General features: G+C 42.5%; 1 protein-coding gene and 1 pseudogene across 1 annotated transcript in view; one reads left to right on the top strand and one right to left on the bottom strand.

The window, feature by feature from the left end:
- Positions 1–27,764, top strand: part of unc79 (UNC-79 domain-containing protein) — a 384,753-nt gene that overhangs the window by 320,074 nt on the left and 36,915 nt on the right. Inside the window, 4 exon segments of the mRNA XM_080272838.1 lie at positions 6,941–7,095; positions 18,516–18,610; positions 21,743–21,988; positions 27,351–27,461. Of these exon segments, the coding sequence (XP_080128964.1) occupies positions 6,941–7,095; positions 18,516–18,610; positions 21,743–21,988; positions 27,351–27,461 (607 nt within the window).
- LOC145400320 (5S ribosomal RNA) lies at positions 23,281–23,399 on the bottom strand (annotated as a pseudogene).

Below are 27,764 nucleotides of genomic sequence, written 5' to 3'. Positions count from 1 at the left end.
CATCACCTCTAAATCTTGTCTGCTTTTTGACCCACAAGGTCGTTACATTATTCATTGCTATATTTAACAGTATACCACCCCACAAATCTTCACCACCTCCTGAGTCCTACTCCTCCCAGTCCACCTCTTTACAATTAAAGTCACCCACCAGGATTATATTGTTGCTTTTCTCAGTCACTTTCTCTAGGTGTCTGATCATGTCTAACAAAACATCTTCGTATTTAGCCTCATTCCATGCCCTTGTCTCAGGGGGGACATAAGCTACTGCAATGTCTCTGTCTTGCCTTTCCCTCTGGTTTCTAGTTTCATATTTATCACCTTTGCCTTATCTTCTCCCAGTTCCACATTACTCACATTTATGCTGTTCTTCATTGCTATCGTCACTCCTCCTCGGATTTTTTTCTTTTCTATCTTATCTCCATAGTTCGTATTTGCCATCTCCCACTTGGATATCAGTCACCTCTCTTATCTTGGTCTCTACAAAGCATATGATATCTGGATCATTTACCCTCAAGAAATTGTGGATTTCTAACCTATCCGTGATTAAGCCATCTACGTAAGCATATGTCAGTTTCAACCTTTTCATGTTGTTATTTTATTCTGTCTTTCTCCCTTCCTTTCTCTTTTGGTATCAGTTCCTCAGTTTCTGATTCATACCTCTCCAATAGAAGTCTGTCTTCTGTTCCTCTGTTTTCTGATTATTTCCTTAGTTTCCTTGACTAACTCTTTATTTTAGCTCTTTCTTCCTCATTTGCATCTCTCCTTATCCAAACATTCTTGAACCCCCCCCTTGTCGGCTAGTTTCCTTGTCCTGTTAATGATCTCATTTACCTTGACCTGTGACCGAAACTTATCTTTTAGTGGCCGTACCTCTCCCTCCTCGTATCTTCCCAGCCTAAATGCATCTTCAGTCTCTTCTTGAGTTTTGTTGTCACCCTCCATAACTGTTGATACTATCTCTTTCCTCCTTCTCAGCTCTTCTCTTTCCTTTTCTGATCTTATTGACCTAGGTTTTTCTTTGAATCCTGGAATTATCACACATTTTTTTCTTGTATGCAACATCCCTGACTAAGGATTCTTGACTTTCTAGTACTCGAACCACTTCCTTCTCCACTTTTTCCTGGTTTTTCTTTCTCTGCCATTCCAGAGTCTCCTTTAGATTTATTTTTCCTTCCTCCTGAATTTTCTTCCACCCCTTGTACTCATCCTTGATTTCCCAGATGTGTTCATCATGTATTCTCATTTTTTATTCATACTAATCAAGTTTACTTTTCATCCTGCCCCTTTCCTCTTCCACCCTCATATTTTGCCTTTTGAGCTGTTTTATTTCATTTGTGGCAGATTCATTGCTTACTTTCAACTCTGTTACCCCTTTCTCGGTCAGCACTGCGTGAGCAGACGCTCTCTAACTCATCTATCAACACCTTAGTCTCCCTCTCTTGTTCTGAGGTCCATTCCTGTAACTCTCTAACTATTGCCCATGCGTGTTGTAATTCCTGTGCATTCCTTTCAGCGAATTTCTCTACACCTGCAACTCTTGTTTGGTTTGGTTTAATGCTTCTGTTGCTCCAGGCTCCATTGGAAAATCCCACAAATTCGCTCTCATTGGATGTAAACATTGGACTATTTCTTGTAGCCATGATGCGGCACGTCCAAAAATTTAAATCACCGCCTTGTTGTACACCAGTTTGACTGAATCCTCATGCCTTTTTTCACTAAATTCAGAAGGGACCACGACTCATGCACTCAGTTCACATAATCACAATATGCAAGCCTCCTTTTTGCCGTTGCTTTAGTGTTATTTTCCTATTATCAGCATGGATCTCCTCAGCTGTGGATGTCCTTTCTGTGTGTGTGTGTGTGTATGTTCTTACCTAGTTGCCTATTTGTTCACACCTAATTGTATCTTTACAGGAATGAGTCAAGCTCGTACTGTCCTGTGCATTAAACCATTTTTATCATACATATCCTTAAATTTATAAATACTGCTGTAGTTTTGGCACACACTATTTCATTTTGTAGTGCATTCCACTGATCAGTTGCCCTATTAGGGAAACTAAATTTCCTTATGTCTTTATCTCCTCTCTTCTTATGTAGTTTTTTGCAGTGTCCTCTTGCTGATGCATCCCCGTAGGTTATATATTCATTAATGTCTATTTTCTGTTTCCCTGAGCCACATTATATAGCATAATCATGTCTCCTCGTTTCCGTCTCTCCTGTAGTTTTGGTAGATTCAATTTTTCTAGTCTTTCTTCGTAGCTTAGATGCCTTAAGCTAGGTACCCATCTTGTAGCTACCCTTTGTACTTTTTCAGTCTTATCTATGTGTTTTTTGAGATGAGGATTCCAATCTACTGATGCATAGTACAGGGTCGGTCTGATAAATGATGTTATTATCTTTCTCAGCATGTCTTTATGTATGTGAATGCTATTCTCATTAATATGAGAATGTCTACGTGTTACGTACCTTCTCGCTGATGCGATCAGCTGGAGATAGTCTGTTACTGATAGCCACTCCTAGGTCCTTCTCCCTTTCTGATATGTGTAGAGTTGATTTTCCTAACTTATAATCCCAGTGTGGTCTTTTCTCACTTTTACCAAACTTAATGACATGACACTTGTCCCCATTAAATTCCATTTACCATTTACTGCTCCACTCATGAACCTTATTTGATTCTTCTTGCAGCTCTTTGCAAGAATCTGTGTTAGTAATTTTCCTTTGTATTTTTGCATCATCCAGAAACATATTTGGATAGCTTCCATTTCCAGTGTTACTATCTGTCATTTATATATACTAAAAACATAATTGGTGCCAGCACTGAGCCCAGTGGAACTCCGCTAGTCACTTCCCTCCATGATGAGTAATTTCTCCTTCCTACTGTTCTCATTTCCCTTTTTCTGAGAAAATCCTGCATCCAACGGTACAGATTACCTTGGATACATCCATGATGATACAGTTTCCATAAAAGTCATTGGTGCAGTACTCTTTCAAATGCTTTCTTGAAATCTAAATAGATACTGTCCACCCATCCTTCTCTTTTCTGTAATGTTTCTGTAACTCTGTCATATTAGCTTAATAGGTTAGTAACACATGATTTTTCCTTTCTAAAACTTAACTGCTTTTCTGTTATCATACTGTGCTCTTCTAGAAGGTTTACCCAAACTTTTCTTATCAGCTTTTCTAGTATGTTACAGCACTGGTCAGTAGTTCAGTGGATTCTGTCTATTGGCAGCAGCGCAGTCAGTTGCTTACACAGTACCGATTGTTAAGCACCCACAGTCAGTATTGGCATGGGTATGTTTCTCAGGTGAAATGGGAAGGGGAGGCCTCTGCTTTCTTCCTAAGAACTTGATGATGAATGGTGACCAGTACATTCAAGTTCTGAAAGATCATTTGTTAAACTAACTTTTTTGCTATTCGTGGGTGACTCTTTCATGCCTGATTCAGCTCCATGTCACAAGTCAAGAAAGATGACAAAATGGCTTCTGGATAATCAGATTGAGGTCCTCGACTCTCCTGGCAACAATCAGGATCTGAATCCAATAGAAAATTGCTGGGCAAAGATTAAGAAAATCATGGCAGAGAAGACACCCAATCTGGACAACCTCAAGACTGAACTGACAGATGTTTGGTGCAAAGAAATGTCCTTAGATTACTTTAGAGATCTAAATGATTCCATGCCAAAATGCATCCAGCTGGTCCTGAAAAACAAGGGAAACATTATTTCATATTAATGAATGGCATTTCATGAAGAGACATTGTGATATGCTATGATTTCTGTGTTTTTGAATACCTTGTGGGGGGAGGTCCTAAGTCAATTTGCGGTAGCTATATACATATATATGTATATACACACACACACTCGTATATACAGTGGGCTCACACAGTACTCGAGTTCACAGTACACCAGTCGCATAGTACACGAGTGGCCAAAAATAATAACCAAAAAACCTTGATTGCATGAGTTTAGCCAACAATACGTGAGGCAGAGGCAAGTAGTGTCACAAAAATGCCATTTTCCCTGACTATGCAACCCCCACCCCCGCACAACGCGGGGAGAAGATAGCACCTGCAACGGTGAACCATGCATGGCGACTGCTTGTGCCTCACTTATGCACGAACCAAGAGACAGCCATTCAACCACTGGTCGAGGCTGAGGCAGCAACACTGACAGCAGCACAAGCTGTACCAGGTTTCGAGGACATTATGTTGGTGGACATACGAGAGGCGCACACTGCTACTGAGGAACATCCTCCCCAGGAAGTGTTGCGGCGGATAGATGAGGCTGACACAGAGCATGAGGTCAGGCACAGTCAAGTTGAGGAGCTTAGTGTGGTGGAGGGCGGCACAGAACTGTCTATGTCGAGAATAAGCATGATCCTTGCTGCCATGGATAAGCTCAAAGAAGTGAAGGAACACGAAATCAGCCACCAAAGAGCAGAGGAGGTTCTTGTTAGCACTGACAAACCCTTCTTCTTCTACACAGACAGGCACATGCAAGAAATTAACAGGAGAAGGCAGATGCACATAACAAGTTACACATGGTGGCCTCATGAAAGTGAAAGTGAGGAACCAGCTACATCGTCTATTCCTGTTCCTGTAGAGGAAGAAGACGATGCAGTGTCAGTTGTGTCAACATTGGACTTCGAGGGGCTTTTGGCCGAAGTGACTGAGTTAGAGGCTCTTGGGGAAGGTGCTTAAGAGGAGTCTGAGGACGGAAGTGTTGGTGCGGCAGGGGGTGTGGCACTGGAAGTGTTGCCATGCCTCAGAACCCCTGTTATTTAACCCCTTAATTACTAAACTCATTGATCGAGCTTTTTTGCGCAATTTCTTAAAAGGACGAGCAACACCAATCGTGCAACATCCACAAAAAGCTGGCGGCAGCTCCATCGCAGCTGTGACGTAGATTGCTTCTAAACAATCAAAACTAAGTGTTGGACACACTGGAGGGGGGACCCAGGCCCATAACCAGGTGGTGGGGGGTGTACCTCCCACCTCCCTCTTGCCACATCCCTCTACCCCACTACCTTGTTACTACCCTACCTCCCACTGTTCTTACCACCACCACCACCACCACCCCTCCCACCCCCTCCTCATGCATCCCCCCCTCCCATGTGGTCCCCCCCCATGTCCCCTCCAGTCATCTGGAGGGAGGTTATTTCCCCCCTACCCTCCCTCCATGTCCCTTACTCTACTGGGGCCTTTCCTTTGTGTCTTGTGGTGGTCTCCTCCCATCTCTCCATCCTCATAAACCCCCTCCTGGCCTTACCTCCTCCCACCATCTCCACCATCCCAACCCCCCACCCCAACCCCCACCCCCTAGCATGCAGTATCTTTACCTCCCTGGCCTCGAATATTTTGCGTATTTTTTACGCTTTGTGGTGCGTCTTTTTTAATCATTAACCTGTAATTTATTCATGTCTTTCCATACAGATATGCATACCACAATTATTTTAGCTGTCTTTATTTGAAACCCACTCGAAAAGGAAATTTTATTTTATGCCGATGCATGCAAGCATGTTGAAGCCTTCAAAAATGAAATAAAACGAAAACTAGCTAGATTTGAAAGCTCGGAGGGGAGGGGAGGGGGGAGGGGAGGTTGGGCGAGGGAAGGAGAGGAGAGTGGAGGGGAGGGAAGGGAGGCGGAGGGAGGTGACTGAGGTATGGTGAGTGGAGAGGAGGGGAGGATAATTTTTACCATTTATCATATTTTTACTGGGAGGTTCATGACCATTTTTCCTAGCTAGATTTGACAGCTCGGCGGGAAAGGGAGGGGAGGTTAGGTGAGGGGAGAGGAGGGGAGGGAAGGGAAGGGAAGGGGAGGGAGGGGTTTGGAGGAATGGGGAGAGGAGAGGAGGGGAGGATAATTTTTACTGTTTATCATATTTATTTGGGGGGTTTGTCACCATTTTATTTTTTCTAAGCACATTACAATGGCGCTTTATTTGCTTTATTTGCTTTTTTAGTTAGTTCTTTTTATGGGGTGGGGCACTAACCCACCACCAACCCTTTTAGTCGCCTCGTACGACAAGCAGGGATACAGGGGGAGTATTCTTGAAACCCCCCTACCCCCAGGGGTAGTCAAATGGTGGGTGACAGAGTGACTTGGAGGCGTTTTGTCTGCGGCCACCCTTTGCAGGATTAGGGCGTCGGGCTATAGATAGATAGATAGATAGACATTACAATGGTTTATAACATCTGTACACACCAAAAAAAAATTGATTTTGGTGATTTTTGTACGTATTTTTGCAAAGAAAACAGGTTCGAGCGGCATATTTTCTTTTTCGCCAGGGCCATGACGGGTAACTATTATAAACTTTGACGGGCCATAGCTCGGCAACTATTGGGTCTAAGAGGGTGGAGTTTGTGTTTTCAGGTGTGTAAATTCAAGCTCTATAAATCGGGCCTAAAACTTTTAACCTTTGACATAATCGAAAAATAGGCCTGCTTTGCGTCCTGGGGGGTAGTCAAGGCTGGAGAATTGTGTACCCTAGGGGTTAAGTCCATCAGGCCTTTTGTCTACTGTTGTTAAGGTAACTGACCATACTTCTGTTATTGTAGCTGTATGTGTAGTATATGTCTGAAAAATTTTCCCATTATTATGTCTCTAAGGGTAAAAAAATGTCAAGGTATAAGGGGTTACCGCCCATATGCAATTTTTCCCATAAGATTTTGTATTCACAGTGTGTGATATCATAGTGCGCAAGGACCAGGACCACCCATCCACTCGCATACTGTGTGAGCTCACTATATATATATATATATATATATATATACACTGTATACCTGTATTTCAGTATTAGGCTAAGTTTGACATGTGATATCAAGATGCAGTGAGTTGAATATTTGATTTTAATTTAAATTATTCATTAAAGTGGGCAGGAATAAGTTTTAGTGACCCAGTCCAAACTGTTATTTATTTACCTATTTATTTTTTTAGGGTGTGTGGAAGTGAGGTATTCTCATGGCAGTATGAGAGCGCTGTACATCTACCTGGCTCAGCTACCAGTATCGGCCGACAGTTCCTGCGCTGTGTCCTCCACCAACTTGCCCCAAACCAGATATTCAATCAAATATTTAATACCAACATTGAAGGTTTGTTAATACTCTGCCTTGAATGATTCACTCTTAGTTAAATATAATTGTCTGTCATTAGCAGACATGCAACACTGGAGTTGTCCCAACCATAGGAGGGTAGTGGTACCAGTATTATCACTATACTTTTCCTGCAATTGATACTCAGCTAAGTAAAATATCTGGTATTAGCAGAAACAGAATACAGTACAAGGGTTGCTCTGGTCATGAGATGACTAATTAACAAACCACCTATCCATCCATCATCCAATCCTATGTTGCCCCATGAGGAGCATAGGAGCCTGGGGCCAGGCAAATTGGTCCTGACATTTAAGATGAGAGGGAACAGCCTCACTCTTCCCTGAGTGGCATTATGTGAGCATGAAGCCCCAATGACCCCTTGGATATAAACCTGCACAGTCTCAATCCGATTGGAGCACATTAATTACCCATGAAACCACCTGGCACCATAATCTGGTTATATGGTTACCACCCAGCATAGAAAATGGTTTCCTGGTGCACAGGAAGCCATTTGGCTTGTCACTCCTCTGAACTGTTTGCTTGCATCCCTCCACCTCTTTGACGGGCACGTAGCACCCATTTAGCAACAAACTCTCATCCCTTTTCTGTCCAACTCTCTAATGCAAGAGTTAACCATTACTTCCAGTCCTTCATTCATGCAACAAGTCAGCTCTGGAACTGTCTCCCTCTGTCTGTATTTCCTACTTCCTATGATCTCCAGTCTTTCAAACATAGTGTGTCCATCTCGAAATGAACAGATCTTGAATTTGGCTCTCTTTTGTATTGTTTTTGTTTTTTCTTGGAAGGAACATTTTACGGGCTCCTGGCCTTTGGTTCCTTCTTCCATGCATTAAAAAAAAAAAAATAAACAGAAGGAAGAGGAAAAAATGAAGGAAAGAAAGACAGAAGAGGAAGTGTAAAGTCACCCGTAAGCAGAAGAATGAGGCATGAATGAAAGAAAGAGAAAGAAGAGAAAGGAAACAAGAAAGGAAAGGGCAGACACCCAAAGCACCATGACATCAAGTGAGTGGATGGTGAGCACCCCTGCCTACCACAAACACAATGCAATTTAGTTGGGGAGCTAGTGGTGTTTTGGTCGGCATGTCCAGTTCCCAGCTGGGAGGATCCAAGTTTGATTCTTAGGCTGGTTCAACAAGTTGGGTTTACAGTACAGCAGTTTGTTTCTTGTGTCACTATTCATCCAGCAGTACAGTTGAGAGCCAAATGTAAAAAAAACTACTGCACATTCACTTATAGTGTGACATTTTGGCCCCAGTGAAGGTGTTGGATAATGGAAATTCATATTTTACAAACAATAGAGCATGTGGGAAAAAAGGAATTTGGTTCCAACTCTCCCCAGTCACCCCTAATGATGCCCAAAGCTGGCCTGAACCACCACTGGTTGAGAAGAGATAAAGAAAGAAGAGTGAGAAGGAGGAAAGGAAAGTGAAAGGTAGGTACTGATCACCAAAGAAGGGACCCACATTGCCTATTCTATTTTTGTTTAGTTTCTGTTATTCTTTCTTTTACAAGTAACAGGAGAGGTAGGAAAGAAGAGAAGAGAAAGAAAAAAGAGACAGGAGTAGGGGAGACATAACAGAAGGATGAAGGGAGAAAAGAGAGAGATGTGGCCAAACAAACAAACAAAAAAATGATGGAAGGAGAGAGGAAGATCTCTCAGATGGGAGTGGGTAAGTGTGGTGGAGGAGAGAGGATTGCCAGACAGATCTGGGAGGGAGACTGGTTGCTTGTGCTTTGCAAGCGAGAATTATGTAGTGGTTGACAGTGTTATTTGACTGTTTAGGACCTATATTTTGCACTATGTGGGTTTTACTCATGTTATATAAATTTTTTTGGACCTTACCAATAACTTGTTGTGCCATATATGAATTGTATACTTGAAACTTGTTACAGGCAAACATACAGTTCTTCAGGTCCTGTGTTGGAGTAAGAATACAACTCAACGAAAATTGATTGTCTGTCGGAATGACCTTCATTCACTTGATAAGTATTACTCTAAATCACAAAGATAGTGCCCCACCAGGCTGACTATAATTTTCTTTGTGGGGTGCAGGGCAGGTGAGGGTGTTTGGCTCCATAAGCACAAGTAATTTTTGCTCCTCCTCACCTGGGGTACATAGCATTGCTGTAGGGAGGTTCCCCCTCTGGTGTCACACAATACAGAGCCATATGATACAGCTAGACACATAAAGCCATCACCGCACAATCTTCATTAAACCCTCTTCAACAGCATCCCACCTCCAGACAATCCTACACTAGCAGTGAAGAAACATATACTGTACATACCCACTTCACCTGCAGGGCAGTACAACCCAGTCAAAATACTGTACTACAAGGATTGATCAGGACATTACCCAGACCTTCTAATTTATCAGCATAGATTTAGGTGTGTGGTAATCATAGGGGCATTTGTCTTCTTAGTATAATAGGAAAAGTGTATGGTAGGATACTTATTGACAGAGTTAGAGAAAGAGCAGAGGAATTAGTTGGAGAAGAACAGGGAGGCTTTAGGAAGGGAAGAGGTTGGGTAGATCAGATATTCATTCTTAGATTTTTAGTGGAAAAGTTTTTAGAGAAAGGAAAGAAGTTGTATGCTGCTTTCATGGATTTGGAGAAAGCATATGACAGGGTGGATAGACAAGGATTGTGGAAAGTATTAAGAATATATGGAGTAGATGGAAAGTTGTTGAATGCTGTGAAGAGGATGTATGATGGTGCTAAGGCTGCAGTGCGTGTGGATGGTGAACTAAGTGAATTTTTCTCTTTGGAGGTTGGGTTGAAACAGGGATGTGTCATGTCTCCATGGTTGTTCAATCTGTTCATGGATGGGGTAATAAAAGAGGTACAACGTAGGGTAGTGGATGTTGGAGTGGCCCTGGTGAGAGAGGATAGTGTTTGGAAACTCCCTGTACTGTTGTTTGCAGATGATACTGTGTTGTTGAGTGAAGACGAAGGGGAGCTGCAAGGCTTGGTGGATGAGTTTGGGAGAGTGTGCAAGAAACGGAATCTAAAGGTGAATGTAGGGAAGAGTAAAGTGATGGTCTTTGAGAGAGGTGAAGTCAGTGAATGTACAGCGAGGTTGGGTGGTGAGGAATTGGAAAATGTGAGTACGTTTAAGTACTTGGGTAGTGTGATGAGTAAGGATGGAGGTTTGGAGGGTGAAGTGCTTGAAAGGGTACAGCAGGGAAGAAAGGTTGCTGGTTCTTTGAAAGCAGTGATAAGAAACAGGGAAGTGAGCATGGAAGTGAAAAAGTTACTACATGACGGTATTGTGATACCAACTCTAACGTATGGAAGTGAAACTTGGACATTGTTGGAAGGACACAAGTCAAGAGTGAGAGCAGTGGAAATGAGTTATTTAAGAGGAGCCTGTGGAGTCACATGGAGAGACGGGCTGACGAATGAGGATATAAAGGAGCGTTGTGGTGTGGATGTGGATGTGATAGGAAGTGTTATGAGGAACACACTGAGGTGGTTTGGCCATGTGGAGAGGATGAAGGGTGAAAGACTGACGAAGAGAGTGTATGTGAGTGAGGTGGAGAGGGGAAGAGGGAGGGGGAGGCCGAGGATGAGATGGAGGGATGGGGTGGAGAGGTATATGAGAGAGGGGGGTGTGAGTTGGGAGCAGGGCAGTGAAAATGGCGGGGGACAGGACGACTTGGAGGCGATTTGTTTGTGGCCACCCCAAACCGGATTGAGGCGTTTGGCAATAGATAGATAGATAGATTTAGGTTGGGTGGAATCAGATCACATTTGTGCCATTTGTAGAGGAAGCCCATACAGCATAGCTCAAACATAATAGAGCACTACACAGCATATGCTGCACTGAGACACAGACACAGCATCTACACTGTAGTTAATTTATGGGACAGCCCCACGGGAGTGGTTGTTTTATTTGCAGTCAATGGGCCTGCTTGGTCAGGCAGATCAGGGCTAGGCAATAACTTGAAACTGCCTTCTTTTTCATTTGGTTTTCACATAATTTATAAAGGCTCCAGCATGCTTGCATACTTCATTCTTGGTCACCTTGAGTTCTTAAAGTCATGGTTTCGTAAGGGTGTGGTATAATGACTGCTATATACTGTAGTAATTCATCATTGTGTCCCATCTTTCCTGTCACTTCTTATTGCTTTTCTTTCCTTTACAGGTGGCTTTACATTGAGTGACAAGCCTAATGGTTTCCTGTAAGCCAAGAAACCATTTACAATGCTGGGTGGTAACCATATAACCAAACCATACGTGCTCCCTACGTGTCAACAAGTGGGTTGGTGGAGGGTTAGTGCCCCTCCCTGTAAAACAACTAACTCAGAGTCAAATGGCCACCCCTTACGGGATTATGGCATCTGGCAGTAGGTAGGTAGGTAGGTAGGTGTTGCTTTTTCAGTGCCATTTATGTAATTGATGGCACAGTAAGTTACAAAATTGATGGCTTAGTAAAGTTTCATTGCAGCCTATGAAACCAACTTACCAATGTCCTCCAAACTATAGATCATTTATGGAAAAAGTTGTGATGTTTTGGAACACATCCTTGACATGTAGCAAGAGCTTTCTGTATTGTGATCACTTGTATTTTTGTATTATGCTTAGTTGGTGGTAGTATGTTTGAAGAATATGTTTACAGGCAGTCATTACTTAAATTCTAATGTCTATGTGTAGACAAAATGCGACTCTAACTGAAACAACTTCAACCCGAGACATCCCGTCGACGTATGGGTACGTTGCAACGTTTTGCATTTGCCAGTCCCGTCGACATACTGGTACGTCGTGCAATTGCAAGGTCCCTAATTTGCACAATTTTCATTTTTCGCGCGTGATTTTTCGTACATATACACAGGACACCTTCCTCTATTCCTCTACAAGATGCCAAGCAGGTACAATGCCTTACACTGCATAACCTCCCCCCCCCTTTGTCTTGGCAATTCACCTGTTACCAGTGACCTGGCCAATAAAGACATTCAGGGTCAGAGTGATTCCCCAATCGATGACAATGTGGAGGACAAAGTTTACATAGCATTAGAGGAAGAAACAGTCAGAAATGATGATCAGGTAATGTGGCAAAAAAAGGTCAGGTATGGTGATGAGTTAGTGAGTGAAACAATGCTTATAATGCCTATATTACCATTTGAAAACCAATATACTCTCGTACTACATATAAATTCGTACCAAATAAATAAATAGATACCGTTTATGAGTGGTGTGGAACAGTTATCCTCCCATAGAACTCGTTTTCTTTGGTGCCAGCCTGTTAGAAAACCCTGTAAGGTAAGGAGGTACTCCTACCTGTATCGAGTATTATAAATCTCAGATGAGTGATTTCTCTATGAATTTTCGATGTTTCTCACCAAAAGCGGAGGTTTTAGCCAAAAAAAAATTTTTCCAAAAATGCTCGGGACTGGGGGGTGTCGGAGGTGCGAAAGTGCTCAGGACGTGATGGGTTAAATGAGATGTGGTTTTGTTTCTCTGTTTTGAGTTAAAAGCATTGAAAAAAAATCATTTCTGACTTCAAAGCAACTTTAAAATGAATCATGAACAAGTTTAAGTGATTAATAAGTGTTAATTATTCAACAACTTAATCCATCCATCATCCAATCCTATGTCACCGCTTGAGGAGCGTAGGAGCCCGGGGTTAGGCAAGTTGGTTTTGACATTTAAGATGAGAGTGACCAGCCTCACTCATGCCTGAGTGGTATAACATGAGCAATAAACCCCAACCACCCCTCGGATATAAACCTACACAGGCTCAATCTGACTGGAGTGCCTTAACCCGCGGCGTCCCGTCGACGTTCTTTTACGCCCACACGTTTTGTCACTGCCAATCCCATCGACGTACATAAATGCGAAAAAATTGCAAGGTCCCTAATTTGCACAATTTTCAATTTTCGCGAGTCATTTTTGGTACGTATACACGTGACACCTTCCTCAACAAGATGCCAGGCAGGGACAATGCCTTACCCAGCATGATCTCCTCCCCCCCCCCCTGCATGCCATTGTCTCAGCAATTCACCTGTTATCAGTGACCTGGCCAGTATAGCCATGTCATACCACGGTACGAAATTCAGGGCCAGAGTGATTCCCCAATCAATGACAATGTGGAGAACAAACTTTACATAGCATTAGAGGAAGAAACAGTTAGAAATGATGATCAGGTAATGTGGCAAAAAAAGGTCAGGTATTAGTGAGTGAAACAATGCTTATAATGCCTATATTACTGCTTGAAAACCAATATACTCTTGTACTACATATAAATTCGTAACAGTAAATAAATAAATACCGTTATGAGTGGTGTGAAATAGTTATCCTCCCATAGAACTCGTTTTCTTTGGTGCCAGCCTGATAGAAAACCCAGTAAGGTAAGGAGGCTTTCCTGCCTGTAATGAGTATTTTAAACCTCAGGTGAGCGATTTCTCTATGAATTTTCAATGTTTCTCACCAAAAGCGAAGGTTTGAGCCAAAAAAAATTTTTTCCTAAAATGGTCGGGATTGGGGGGAGTCAGTGGTGGAAAAGTGGTCGGGATGGGGCGGGTTAATATCCCACTAAACCACTAGGTGCCATAATTTGGTTATATGGTGGGGGTGCTTACCATCCACTCACTTAATGCAGTGCTGCTTTCCTTCCTTCCTCTTCTGTCTTTCTTTCCTTCATTCTTTCCTCGTCCTTCTGCCTGTGGGTGACTTTACACTCCCTCTTTTGTCTTTCTTTCCTTCATTCTTTCCTTGTCTTCTGCCTATGGGTGACTCTACACTGAGTGACAAGCCAAGTGGTTTCCCGTACACCAGGAAACCATTTACTATGCTTGGTGGTAACCATATAACCAAATTAAGGCACCAGGTGGTTTAGTGGGTAATTAAGGCGCTCCAGTCGGATTGAGCCAGCAAAGGTTTATATCCCAAGGGTGGTTGGGGTTATTGTTCATGTAATGCCGCTCAGGGATGAGTGAGGCTGGTCGCTCTCATCTTAAATGTCAGGACCAACATGCCTAGCCCCGGGCTCTTACGCTCCTCATGGGGCAATGTAGGATTGGTTGGATGAATGGATGATTACCATCCAGCATAGTAAATGGTTTCCTGGTGTACAGGAAACCATTTGGCTTGTCACTCAGTTTAGAGTCACCCATAGGCAGAAGGAAGAGGGAAGAATGAAGGAAAGAGTGACAGAAGAGGGAGTGTAAAGTCACCCATAGGCAGAAGGAAGGGGAAAGAATGAAGGAAAGAAATCATCAACTTAATAATGAAAGTAAACTACTTTAAAGGAGGACAGTCTGGCTGAATAGACCCACCAACCACTGGTAAGCAGCTGCCTCTGTACCTCCATCCTTTGTAGTGAACTGATATTCCCTTGGTGAGGTGCAGGGAAGGGCGTGAAAATTTGATTCCTCTATGGACACTGCATTCATAATTACATGTAGTCAATGGGCACCATAGAAGGATCCACCTCACCCCATTTTTTTTGTTATATGGTTATCACCCAGCATTGTAAATGGTTTCCTGGGTTACAGGAAATCATTAGGCTTGTCCCTTAGTGCAGAGCCACCAGCAGTAAGGAGAAAGAAAGAGCACAGTAATAAAAAGTGATAGGAAGGATGGGAGAAACAGGAAGAGCGGAGGACAGACACAGAAGAATAAATTTTGTGAAGGAAGAATTAAGCAGCATTACATCAAGTGTGAGGATGATGGTCTCCATCACCTACCACCTTCTCATGTAGTGATGGAGTTAAATACTGATAGTGTATTTTATACCCCAAGGACATCTTAATGTCTTCAGTCTGGTGACAGGTTTCTTTTTGTCTTGCTTATGATTAGGTAGATAGGTAGGTAGGTATCTAGGTGGGTAGATGCCACCAATGTCAATAATATGGATAAATGTACAGAATCATAGATTACTGCTACTGCGAAATGTAGATAATAGTCGTAACAAGGAGGTGGGATTGTAGTAGATTGGCGGGATAACATGGAGGTTGTATATTTGTTGGTCTTCCTCTGCCTCACTACCCCCCCCCCCGTCTCGCTTGTATCATAAGTGAAGGTGAGGTAGAGACGCTCTTGGGTTATGGAGTTTTGTTGTGACGCAGTTATATTGTTCACAGACAGAGTGACATGACCCACTAATTGCCAGAGTGATAGCTAATTACTTACTGGCTCCCACCTACTATGCTACTCAGTCTCCTTCTGCCTCCTCCTTATCTCCTATTCCTTCTCTCTCCTTCTGACTTGCACATCTGATTTATGGGTATATATTGTGGCCTGGCTTCTTGATGGCTGATTTGTGTGCATATGTTCGTGTGTGTATGGCTTCTAGCATGTTTCTGCCACATGAGTTAACTGGCTTCTGTGAGTTACAGCGTGTGTTGACGTGCACTATACATTCTTGGTCGTCTAGGCCGGGGGATTTGTGTGTCGTCTCCTCCTATGCACCAGACATATCTACCTGCTTATTACATATTGTGCTAGTGTTTCATGTCGGGCTATGATTATATTGATGCTTATATTGTCAGTGTAGGGGAGACCTTTTTCAGTGAAGGATTTAATGAAGGCTTAACTCCTTTATTTAGAAAAGTCTTTGCTAAGCTGGCAGATATTTTCTGGAGGTAACAGAAGTAAAAAAAAAAACAAGGTGTCATCATTAAGGAGGTAAATATGAACAGTGCTATGAACATCAAAATGAATTTTTGTATTTGAAGGTTGGGTTGAAACAGGGATGTGTCATGGCTCCATGGTTGTTCAATCTGTATATGGATGGGGTTATAAAAGAGCTACAAAGTAGGGCAGTGGATGTTGGAGTGGCCCTAATGAGGACAGCAGCAAATCCAATACATTGCATACTTTTCCTGAATGATTAGAAAATGAAGAGTGTGAGTGTAGAAATTGGAGAATGTGAGTGCCTTTAAATGCTTAGCTAGTTTGATGAATGAGGATGGAAGTTTAGAAGATGAAGTGCAAGAAAGGGTACAGCAGTGAAGAAAGATTGTAGGGACACTGAGAGCTGTGATACGCAATAGGGAAGTGAGCATGGAATTAAAGAAGGTATTGCATGACAGTACTGTGATCTTGACTCTGCCCACTCACACATATGGCAATAAAGCTTGGATTCTGTTGAAAGGATGCAAGCCAAGAGTAAAAGGAGTGGAAATGAGTCATTTGAATGCAGCATGTGGAGATATGTGGAGAAACTGTTAGACAAATCAGGATGTTAATGAGTTTGGTGGTGTTGATGTAGAAGTCCTGGAAAGCACATGGAGAAGAACCCTGAGATGGCATGGCCATGTGGAGAGAATGGAGACTGAGAAATTGACTAAGGGTGTACTGTATGTAAATGAATTGAAAGGCAAGAGGGGGACAAGGAGGGTGAAGATGATATGGTGAGATAGGGCGGAGTAGTATAGAAGTGAGGATGATGTACATTGGAAAGATTGTAGCTTAATGGCACAGGTGGAAAGGGTGACATGAATTAAGGTGTCTGGCTAGAGACAGATAGATAGATAGATAGGTGAATGAAAGCCATTGTAACAGAAAGGATGCTATCATATTGCTCATATTGCACATCTTAACTCCAGGATACATCAGTTCAGTTTTTGAACATGGGTAGCAAGTTATGTCAAGAATTCATTGTAACTTAATTGCTTCACTCCAGAGATATATTGTTTGGTATATTCTTGCAGTCCTCAGATGATTTTATTCATTTCAGGAGAGACTTTTTGAAGTGGAGAGATTAAATATTGCCTTTATTAACCCCCTTCAATACAAGATATCTTCCTTTAGCAGTTTAGATCATCTGGCAGTGGCCTATTGAAAATGGAATACAAAGAGGTCCAGTACAATGCTGTACCATATATATATATTTTTTTATATTCCATCCCTGTAAAACAAATAACTCAGAGTCAAATGGCCACCCCGTACGGGATTATGGTGTCTGGCAATAGATAGATAGATAGATAAATAAAATGCTTTGTCAAAAGCTCATAATTTTATTACCAACATCATATTACCAGTGACAAGCACAATCACCAACAGGTTCAGTTCAGGGCTCAGTTTTTGAAACATGGAAGAAAACCTGTTATTTTTATTATAACTTAAATAGGTAATGATATTATGAGTTTTCATTTATGCCAACAGTTCCAGGAATATAGGATTGTCTCTCAAAGGGGTAATAAAGGACTGTGTTACCAGTTAACTATATTGCCTGTCTTTTGGGCTCCTGGTGGGGTAGCGGTTAGAATGCCCTATGGTCCTTCCATTTTATCCAGATCGTTTGAGCGTTGTCCCTCATGGGACTTCCCCTTTGAGCGACTCTGCCAAATCTGTACCAAAACACACCTCTCTGTCTCATGTCAGCTATTTGCTACTTCTAAATGAAATTTATTTACAGTATATATATATATATAAAATTCTCTAATATGGCTATATAGTGTATGAAAATACCTATTGTTTTTAATAATAACAATGACTTTTTATAAATACCACAACACTTGGCAATGTTGCATTCCAACGGTGTCATGCTTGTAGGTGAGTCAGTGAGGGTAGGTCAGGTGTCAATCCACAGGTCACTTTCTCTGACCGCCATTAAAAGATAAGCTCCTACCCCTACTACTCGCCCTCGTCTGCTCCACAGTCGAGAAAAAGAACTTATTTACAGCGTAAATAAGTATTTTTTAGAAGAGAAGGCAAACTGGGGACCTATAATTGATCCCTCAAAAGCTGTTGCTCGAACAGCCAAGCCACCAACGTGAGTGAAGTAACAGTCAGATGAATTTGCTCTTCCTTCAATCAAGCCTGCATTACACAAAAGTCACCAGAACAAACTATAATAATTCATAAAACCATATAGGCTTTTTATAGAAATAAATCACCATAAACTGTAGATTTTACATGCAGAGAGATAGAGAGAGAGGCAGACAGACAGAGTCAGGAGGCTTTTCCTCAAACTATAATAATTCATAAAACCGTATAGACTTTTTATAGAAATAATTCTCCATAAAATGTTGATTTTATATGCAGAGAGAGAGAGAAAGAGAGAGAGACAGAGAGAGAGAGCTGGGAGTGAGGGTTAACCCTTGTCTCTAATCCGATAATTGGCCCAGTAGAAACTGTGGCAACGTCGCATGTAGGGGAAGTCCCGTGAGGGACAACGCCCAAACGATCTGGATAAAATGGAAGGACCATAGTGACTTTTTTTTTCCCAGTCATTTAATGCTACCTTGGATAGTAAGCTGGTTACCTATCTTTAAATGTAACAGACTACGAGAGCCTTTCCTTGGGACCTTAAACCTCAAAGGGGGTAAAATGGGATTGGCCTTTACCTCTTTTAGTTACCTGTTTTACCCTCAGAACATCAGATCAAAAAATTATGTCAAGAATTTATTGTAATTTAAATACTGATATGATATTGGCTGTCTCTCCCTCAGAACACCAGAGAGTGCAGCTGTTCCGGACATTGGCTCAGGCACTTGCTGACTTCAATGAGCTCAACCCATCTGCTCCCATCCAGCTGCTTCTGGAGGTAATGTACTACACTCTAAGGGTGTGAATCTTGATTTTGGGACTTTGATAGTGGTGGGGATGCCTGGTGGTCTAGTAGGCTAAGGTGTCCCAACTGGGTGTGGTCCATAAGGATTTAGATCCAAAGGGTGGTTGGGGTTTATTCTATACATGCCACACAGGGACTAGAGACCTGTATCTTAATTTAAGTGACAGGACTAAGTAGCCTAGCCCCAGACCCCAATGTTTCTGATGGAGCAAGAAAGGAGTGGATGATATATAATAAATAGAAGGATAGATGGTGGTGGTAATAATGGTAGTATAGCAGGTCTGTCTGGCTTAGCAGACTCATCAACTGCAGGCAAGCAGTCACCCCTGCAGGGCTATCCTGTGCAGTGAACTGATGTTCCCTGGCAGGAGACAGTGCCTCACCACAGTGAGATGTGGAGAAGAGTATGAAGGTTTGGTTCTTCGATGGACCATATTTGTGTCTCTCCACCCAGTTAACAAGGGTACCTTAGTGAGCTCCATGTCACCCCTTAGTGATACAGTCAAGTCGCCTAAGGTGCGGGTAATTGGTTCTGAAACAATGCCACCCCATAGAAAACCGTGCCGTAGAAATAACTAAACTTATGGGAAAAATGGAATTTGGTTCAGGACGTTTCCCCAAAGTCCCCCTTCTCACCCCACTTTTCCCCATTTGCCCCCACTTTACACAGGCACACAATCAAACAGTCAGTCAGTGCATGTATTACAGGTAACAATAGGCACAAAAAAAGGGAGGGTGATCAGCCATGTGTCAACTTGGGCATAATACAATCGATTGTAAAACCAGTATGAACTGGCTAGTGACGAAGCACGTATCTCTGAGCTAAGACAAAGTATAATGCCTCCCGTCATCTTCATCACGTATGTCTATCTATCTACCTATCTATTGCCAGACGCCTCAATCCCGTTTGGGGTGGCCACAAACAAATCGCCTCCAAGTCGCCCTGTCCCCTGCCATTTCATTGCCCTACTCCCAACTAACACCCTCCTCTCTCATATACCTCTCCACCCCATCCCTCCATCTCATCCTCGGCCTCCTCCTCCCTCTTCCCCCCTCCACCTCACTCACATACACTCTCTTCGTCAGTCTTTCACCCTTCATCCTCTCCACATGGCCAAACCACCTCAGTGTGTTCCTCATAACACTTCCTATCACATCCACGTCAACACCACAACGCTCCTTTATATCCTCATTCGTCAGCCCGTCTCTCCATGTGACTCCACAGGCTCCTTTTAAATAACTCACTTCCACTGCTCTCACTCTTGACTTGTGTCCTTCCAACAACGTCCAAGCTTCACTTCCGAACGTTAGAGTTGGTATCACAATACTGTCATGTAGTAACTTTTTCACTTCCATGCTCACTTCCCTGTTTCTTATCACTGCTTTCAAAGAACCAGCAACCTTTCTTCCCTGCTGTACCCTTTCAAGCACTTCACCCTCCAAACCTCCATCCTTACTCATCACACTACCCAAGTACTTAAACGTACTCACATTTTCCAATTCCTCACCATCCAACCTCGCTGTTCATTCAGTGACTACACCTCTCTCAAAGACCGTCACTTTACTCTTCCCTACATTCACCTTTAGATTCCGTTACTTACACACTCTCCCAAACTCATCCACCAAGCCTTACAGCTCCCCTTCGTCTTCACTCAACAACACAGTATCATCTGCAAACAACAGTACAGGGAGTTTCCAAACACTATCCTCTCTCACCAGGGCCACTCCAACATCCACTACCCTACCTTGTACCTTTTTTATTACCCCATCCATGTACAGATTGAACAACCATGGAGACATGACACATCCCTGTTTCAACCCAACCTTCAAAGAGAAAAATTCACTCAGTTCACCATCCACATGCACTGCAGCCTTCGCACCATCATACATGCTCTTCACAGCATTCAGCAACTTCCCATCTACTCCATATATTCTTAATACTTTCCAAAATCCTTGTCTGTCAACCTTGTCATATGCTTTCTCCAAATCTCTGAAAGCCGCATACAACTTCGTTCCCTTCTCTAGAAACTTTTCCACTAAAGATCTAAGAATGAATATCTGATCTACACAACCTCTTCCCTTCCTAAAACCTCCCTGTTCTTCTTCAACTAATTCCTCTGTTATTTCCCTAACTCTGTCAATAAGTATACACTTTTCCTATTATACTAAGAAGACAAATGCCCCTATGATTACCACACACTTCTTTATCCCCTTTTCCTTTGTACAAGGGAATAATTATGCCTGATTTCCAATCCTCCGGAACTCTACCTTCCTCCCAGGCCAATCTGAACATCTTCCACATCTATTCTACTACTATCTCTCCCCCATGCTTCAGCATTTCACCACACACTCCATCAATTCCTGGGGCTTTCCTCAATTTAACTTTCTTTATTGGTTCCACAACTTCTGTCCTACTGATTTCTTCCTGTCTTCTAACCTCCCTCCTTCTCCAAGCCATTCCCCAGCCACTTATACTCGCATCACTTCCATCCTCTATGTTCAACAATTTCTTAAAGTGTTCTCTCCATCTGCTCACTTTTTCTCCCTTTTCCACTAGTAATCTACCATTTTTATCTTTCACTCCCCTGCTCACCTCACTTCCACCCTGTCTTACTCTCTTCACCTCTTTCCAGAACATTTTCTTACAATCCCTCCACTTTACACTCAAATTCCTTCCAAATTCCTCATCCACTCTCTTCTTACTCTCTCTTACTAATCTTTTCACCTCTCTCTTTCTTTCTACATATAACTCTCTCTTCCGCCTCTCAACTTCTTCCACGCCCCTATTTCTCATCCATTCATTGTATGCTTTCTTCTTTTGTGCCACAGCCTGTCTCACCTCTTCATTCCACCATGCTGTTCCTTGCAACTGGAGTTGTTGCAAGCATGAGAGGATTAATGGCACTGTTGTTAACACTCAGGCTCATATGACTGACTCTCAGCTGAATAAAATAGTCTAACATTAGCTGAAATTAAATACAGTATTACAGAAACCTTGGCAGTGAGAGGGTTAATGACACTGGTCCCTTTGACCCATTTTTAGGTAAACAAAATCAGGAAAATACTAGCATTGTACCTATCATGAGCTTTGTCATATTTTTGCAGAACCTGAATTCAAAGAAAGTGCTCCCAACTGACAACCTCACCCATCTCTTGGGAAATGTGGCCACATATATGGAGTGTGTGGGTGGTGAAGGTGGTGGCGTTCTTTCCCCCTCACTTGTTCCACTCTTCGACGCATTTCTGAGAAAGGTGTTTATGTGTGCTGCAGGACTAGAAGCTTCGGCAATGCAACCAGTCATGAGGGTGTTGGTTGCAGTCATGAAGGTGCCAGGAGTTGCGGCCCATAAGGTGAGAGAGTGCAAGAAAGAGATTAGGATGATAGAGAAGGAAGGGAGGGCAGTGATGGATAGCTGAGAGAGAGAGAGAGAATGTATTTTTCTGGAATGTGAGAGAAAAGAGTATGTGTGTTGTTGTTTAATCCCTGTCTGTCTGACTGAGCAGACGTGACAACCACAGGTAAATTACTACTACTGTGGGATCTGCCCTTACAGGTACTGTATAATACATAGACCATACAGAGAATTGGCACTCCCATCTGGTAGTCAGCACCTCACATGGTTTTGACTAGGGGCCTGTATTAACAGTGATTCTTAGAGTTGTTAACAACCCTTGATGTTTTAAATTTCTTGATTTTTCCCTTAATTCTGGGTGTTTTGACTGAACACTGTTCACAAAAATTCTTACGGATAAAAATTACACTTTACAGATGTCACATGGCAGTTGCCTCATGAGCTGTTCTAATGTGCCTAAGAATTCTCAAGTTTCTAACACTGCCAAACAACAACAGCCTTGGGAATGCTGAGTGAAAAATTTTTGCCCTTGAAAAAGTGTTCTGGATTTACATGAGGACCCAGAACTTATCAAGAGGTACAGGCTGGACTATATAGGATACAACCAAGTGGTTAGCTGGTCAGCACAGCTAACTACCAAGGGATACCCTTTGTTAGGAGGTTTTTGGAATTATTTGTTTCTGCATTTCATTTTCCATTAGTCTCATGCAGATCTGGAGTTATAACAGAAATCATATATGAAGTAACAAAAGCATATGGAGTATATATGGAGTAATCAATAGACTTCAAATATTGAATATAACTGGTCAGTTGGAGTGTCCCATTTGTTGTTTCAGAGTCATGTGACATTTAGTGAGAGGACCCTTGGAAAGTCCCACATCAAAGAATATGGCCCTCACTCCTGAAATAAAAGTGCTTTTATCTATATGTTATCTGGCCCTGGGGAAGATGCACCAGTGCAGCAGTTTGGGGAAAAGCAAGAAAAACAAGTAACAAAAAAGGGAAAGATACTATATGGCTTCAGGAAATTAAGAAAAAGGAAAATAAACAATCAGCACAAAGCATAACAAAAAAGACAGAAAAATATAAAGGACAGGGTGTTAATACAACGGCTATTCTCCGCCTGTTACGACTATTATTATTATTATTATTATTATTATTATTATTCATTCATTCATTGCCAGACGCCATGTATCCCAAACGGGGTGGCCAAGGGCTTAGAGTTAATTGTTTTACAGGGTGGGGCACTAATCCTCCACCAACCCCACTTGACACGTAGGGAGAACGTTATGCCACCAGCATCTGGTGTTCCCAGGCGGTCACCCATCCAAGTACTAACCAGACCCAACGTTGCTTAACTTCGCTGACCGGACGGGAAGCGGTGTACTCATCGTGGTATGGCCGTTTATTATTATTATTATTACAGTTACTACTACTACAACTACTACTGGTACTACTATTACTACTACTGTTACTACTACTACTACTGTTACAGCTACAACTGCTACCACTATTACTAGTAATGCCTTATGACCTTCACAGCCACGTGTAAGCAGAGTGACTGCACAGACGGAAGATACTTTGGCTTCACCAGCAGTTGCCATGAGATTCATCAAATTTCTAATGAAGAAACAAGAAGTTTGATGAAAACAAGCTGATTTTGGGCATACTCAGTCACTGAGGATTTGTCTGCATCCTTTCGGCATTGGAAATTGCAAACTTCATGAAAATACCATTTCAGTGAATTCCAGCATAATATAGTCTGTAGAATAATGTACTTAATTTGAGGTAACGGATTTCTGATGGAGTTTGTATTTGTGTGGGAAGTTTTCCCGTGGACATCATTGTCTGCACCTGGGGCTTGGCAGGCAGTCTGACTTAGGCTGTGCTAGAGATAGGAGCCCATGCATGGACCTATTAGAATAAATCTCAAGCTGGCCTCGTTTCCATCTCCCTCCTGGTCCTCACCCCAACATGGCGCAGTGTAAAATGACGCCAAAATGCCTCAACAGTCATGGCACCTGTGGCGGGTCGGGATACAGCTGCTGGCGGAGATGGAACGGAAACAAGTGCCTCATCGAGGTCATCGTCGTGATCTTCTTGTAGGGCATGAAGCTCCTCTTGTGTGTCGGTCTTCCTGCGTAGGTAGTCGTACACTTGCTTACTGTATGGTAGAAGTGCTTCACAGTGGCGATCAGTTCTTGATCCAGTGGCTGCACTCGTGACATCATCTGGGGCGGCAGAAACACAACACGACAATCCTTGTGTAGATCTTCTAGATATGGAGCGTGACTTGGTGCATCGTCCAGCACAAGGAGCATCTTAAATGGAATGCCAAGTTCCTGACACTTGGCCCTGGCATCGGGGATGCAGCACCTCATTAACCAGTCTGCCATAATGTTCCCGGTCATCCAGCCATTTGCAGACTTGAACCAGTACACGCCACTTGAGTCCATGTTCGTGAAGTTTTTGTAGCACCTTGGGTGTGAAGCTGTGTGTACGGCAACTGGTCTCATCTTGTGGCTCCCAGACAGGTTTACAGCGAACATCACTGTCATCTTACACTTTTGGAGCTTGCAACCAGGGGCCTGTTTCTGTCTTTTAGCCATGTAAGTTGATTTGGGCATGGCCTTGTAGTATAACGATGTTTCGTCGATGCTGTAGATCTGATCCTTGGTGTACCGTCCCTCTTCAAGAAGAGCTCTAAATATCGCATGATAGTCTCTCGCGGCCAGCTCCTCGGCAGAGGCACGTTCACCAGACACTTTGACGTGACGGAGTTCCTTGCGCTTCAGAAAACGGTCCAGCCATCCAACTGATTCCTTGAAAGGTTTGTCCACATTTAACTTGCGAGATGCTGCCTCGTAAAAGAGCTGGGCTTGGTTCCACATAAATTTGCCATTCAGTGGAACACCTTCCTTCTCCTTCCTCATTATGAAGGTGGCAAGATATCGTTCTATTAGTATCATCACACGATTTCCCACCTGCGAACGGCCATCTTGGTCAGAGACACCATATGTCTTCACTACAGCCCTTATGGCATCACGGTTCTTCCACACTGTCCTCACTGTTGCTTCAGCCAGTCCCAGGGCTTTCCCGATGGCGGTGTTTCCTTGTCCCTCCTCCTTCATCTTGATAATCTCTAACTTGGTGATGTGCATCAGAAGTTTCTTAACTCATGGGGCTGGAGCCATGGTGCGGTGAATTACAGGCCAGGATGGAGCAGCAAAAAAAAATAAAAACGCCACATGTTGTACACGACAGGTTAGCTGTAGAGAACGGATCCGCACTGTGCATGAGCCAGGACTGTTATGATGTGCACTGTGTGAGCCTACTGTATAAGGAAAACTATATTTCTTGATATCCTTCAGGCAGCTTGGCTTCTTCAGTTTCATTTCTTGTCCTCTTGTTACTGTCTTATCCCATACAAACAGATCTTCTCTGTCAGTATTATTTACTCCCATCATGGTCCTGAACACTACAGTCATGTCACCCCTCTCTCTCCTTTCCTCTAAGGAAGGCAAATCCAGCTTTTCCAGCCTTTTTCTGTACGACCGATCTGCCAGGCTGGGGACCATCTTGGTTGCTGTTCTTTGTATTCTCTCAATCTTGTTTATATCTTTCTTTTTGTGTGGGGACCACACTATTGCTGCATATTCTAACCTGGGGCAGATCATGGCCACTATCAATTTTTTCATCATTTTCTCATCCATGCAATGAAATGCTACGCTTATATTAGTCAAGAGTTTATACATCTTTCTAACTGTCTTGATAATATGTTCTTCAAGTGACAAACAATCCTGGACCAGCACTCCCATATCTTTCTCTTCTCTCACTTTTGTGATTGGTTTATTACCCATCATATAATTCAGTGATGGCCTCTTGGTACTTTTACTCATTTCCAATATTTTACATTTCTTTGCGTTAAATTTCATTTCCCACATCCGGCTTCAAGCATGTATCCTATCCAGATCCTCCTGCAACATTTTACAGTCATCCTCAGCCTCTACCTTCCTCAAGATCTTTGCATCATCAGCAAACAGATTTGCATAACTGTTCACTCCATCTGCCATATCATTTATGTAAATTAAGAACATTACTGGCGCCAACACCTAGCCCTGTGGGACTCCACTTGTTACTTTCCTCCATCCAGACATCCTATCCTTTATTACTGTCCTCATTTGTCTGTCTCCCAAAAAGTCTCTCATCCATTCCAGGAGGTTCCCCTTCAGTCCTCCTATATGTTCTAGTTTCCACATTAATCTCTTATGGGGTACCTTGTCGAAGGCCTTCTCCAAATCTGAATACACACAATCCACCCAACCATCTCTCTCCTGTAACACGTCAATCACTCTTGAGTAATAGCTCAAGAAGTTGGAAACACATGCTCTTCCACATCTGAATCCAAACTGACTTTCAGCCAAAATGTTCATCTCTTCCAGATATTTTATCCATCTATCTTTCAGGATTCTCTCGCATAATTTCGTGACCATGCTGGTTAGGGACACTGGTCTAGAATTCAGGGGTTCTTCCCTGTTTCCTCCCTTATAAATTGGTGTGTGTGTGTGTGTGTGTGTGTGTGTGTGTGTGTGTGTGTGTGTGTGTGTTTGAATAGGGGTGCATGGTTGGAAGGAGGGAATGTAGGGGTGAGAAGGAGAGATGTTGGAAGAGGGAAGAGGAGGAGGTGGTTGAGACAACAGAGAGATGGAGAGAAGGTGGAAAAGTAGACAGAAGATAAGCATCAGAAGAAACAGAAGGTTTATAAAGCAAGATGTGGATGGTTGGGATTGTGAGGTAGAACTAGGATTTCAGGGTGTGGAATGATGTGTGTATTATGGTGCTCATTTCTGTGGACAATTTGTCGATAGGCCATTTTTATATACAATACTCCCTTTCCCTGTTTTTGGGCCCTATCTCACATCATCTTTTAATGAAAAAATAATCAAGACAATGATGATAATGATGTTCATGATGATGAAGATGAATCTTACATCTTCTTAAGATGAAGAAAAGTATCATTTCACTGATGATGATGATGATGATGTAGTTAGAGAGACTTTAGGAGAGAATTGTCATAAAAGTTATCAAAGACAGAGGATAGATACAATGAATTTAGGAAAACAATAGAATAAATGTTTTTACCTGATTTGTACTGTAAGTCTTTGTTATAAAGCCACTTTTCTGATGTTCTTATATGCCTTTAATAGAAAATTACTGAATTGCTTATTGAAGTCCCACTGCTACCATTAAAGCTAATTTATCTCTTTCTCTTATTGTATATGTTGGAGATGGTAGTGATGATGATAATGATGATGATGGTTTAGTTTATTTAGATATTAATGGCAACTGTACATCCTCAGAGCATCCTGGACCCTGTATCAAAGCTGCTGAGTTTCTCTATCCAGAATTCAAGCATGGAGTATCAGCACCTCAGTGACCTGTGCCACCTCTGTAACAGGACCTTCTCCAGGGTGAGAGAGAGAGAGAGAGAAAGAGAGGAATATGTGACATCTTTTTGAACTTTATTCTTGTTTGTAACTGACAATTTTGTGTAATGCAGGAAGGATTTGGTCACAATATAGAAGGGGAGTAAGGCATGTAGAGGGTGATGAAGCTGGCAGGGAGGTAAGAGAAGGTAGTGAGTAGACAGAGTGAGGCAGGAGGGAATGTTTGGTTATGTTAAGTTTTGTTATACTGGATTGGGTTGGGTTGTTGGGCTGGATTGTGTTGGGTTGGGTTGTTGGGCTGAGTTGGGTTGGGTAGGGTTGATTTAG

This window comes from Coenobita brevimanus, chromosome 51 (genome assembly GCF_032717465.1).
Source record: "Coenobita brevimanus isolate Jiangsu-jjx chromosome 51, ASM3271746v2, whole genome shotgun sequence".
Classification (NCBI taxonomy): Eukaryota; Metazoa; Arthropoda; class Malacostraca; order Decapoda; family Coenobitidae; genus Coenobita; species Coenobita brevimanus.
This window is presented reverse-complemented; position numbering and strand designations above follow the sequence as displayed.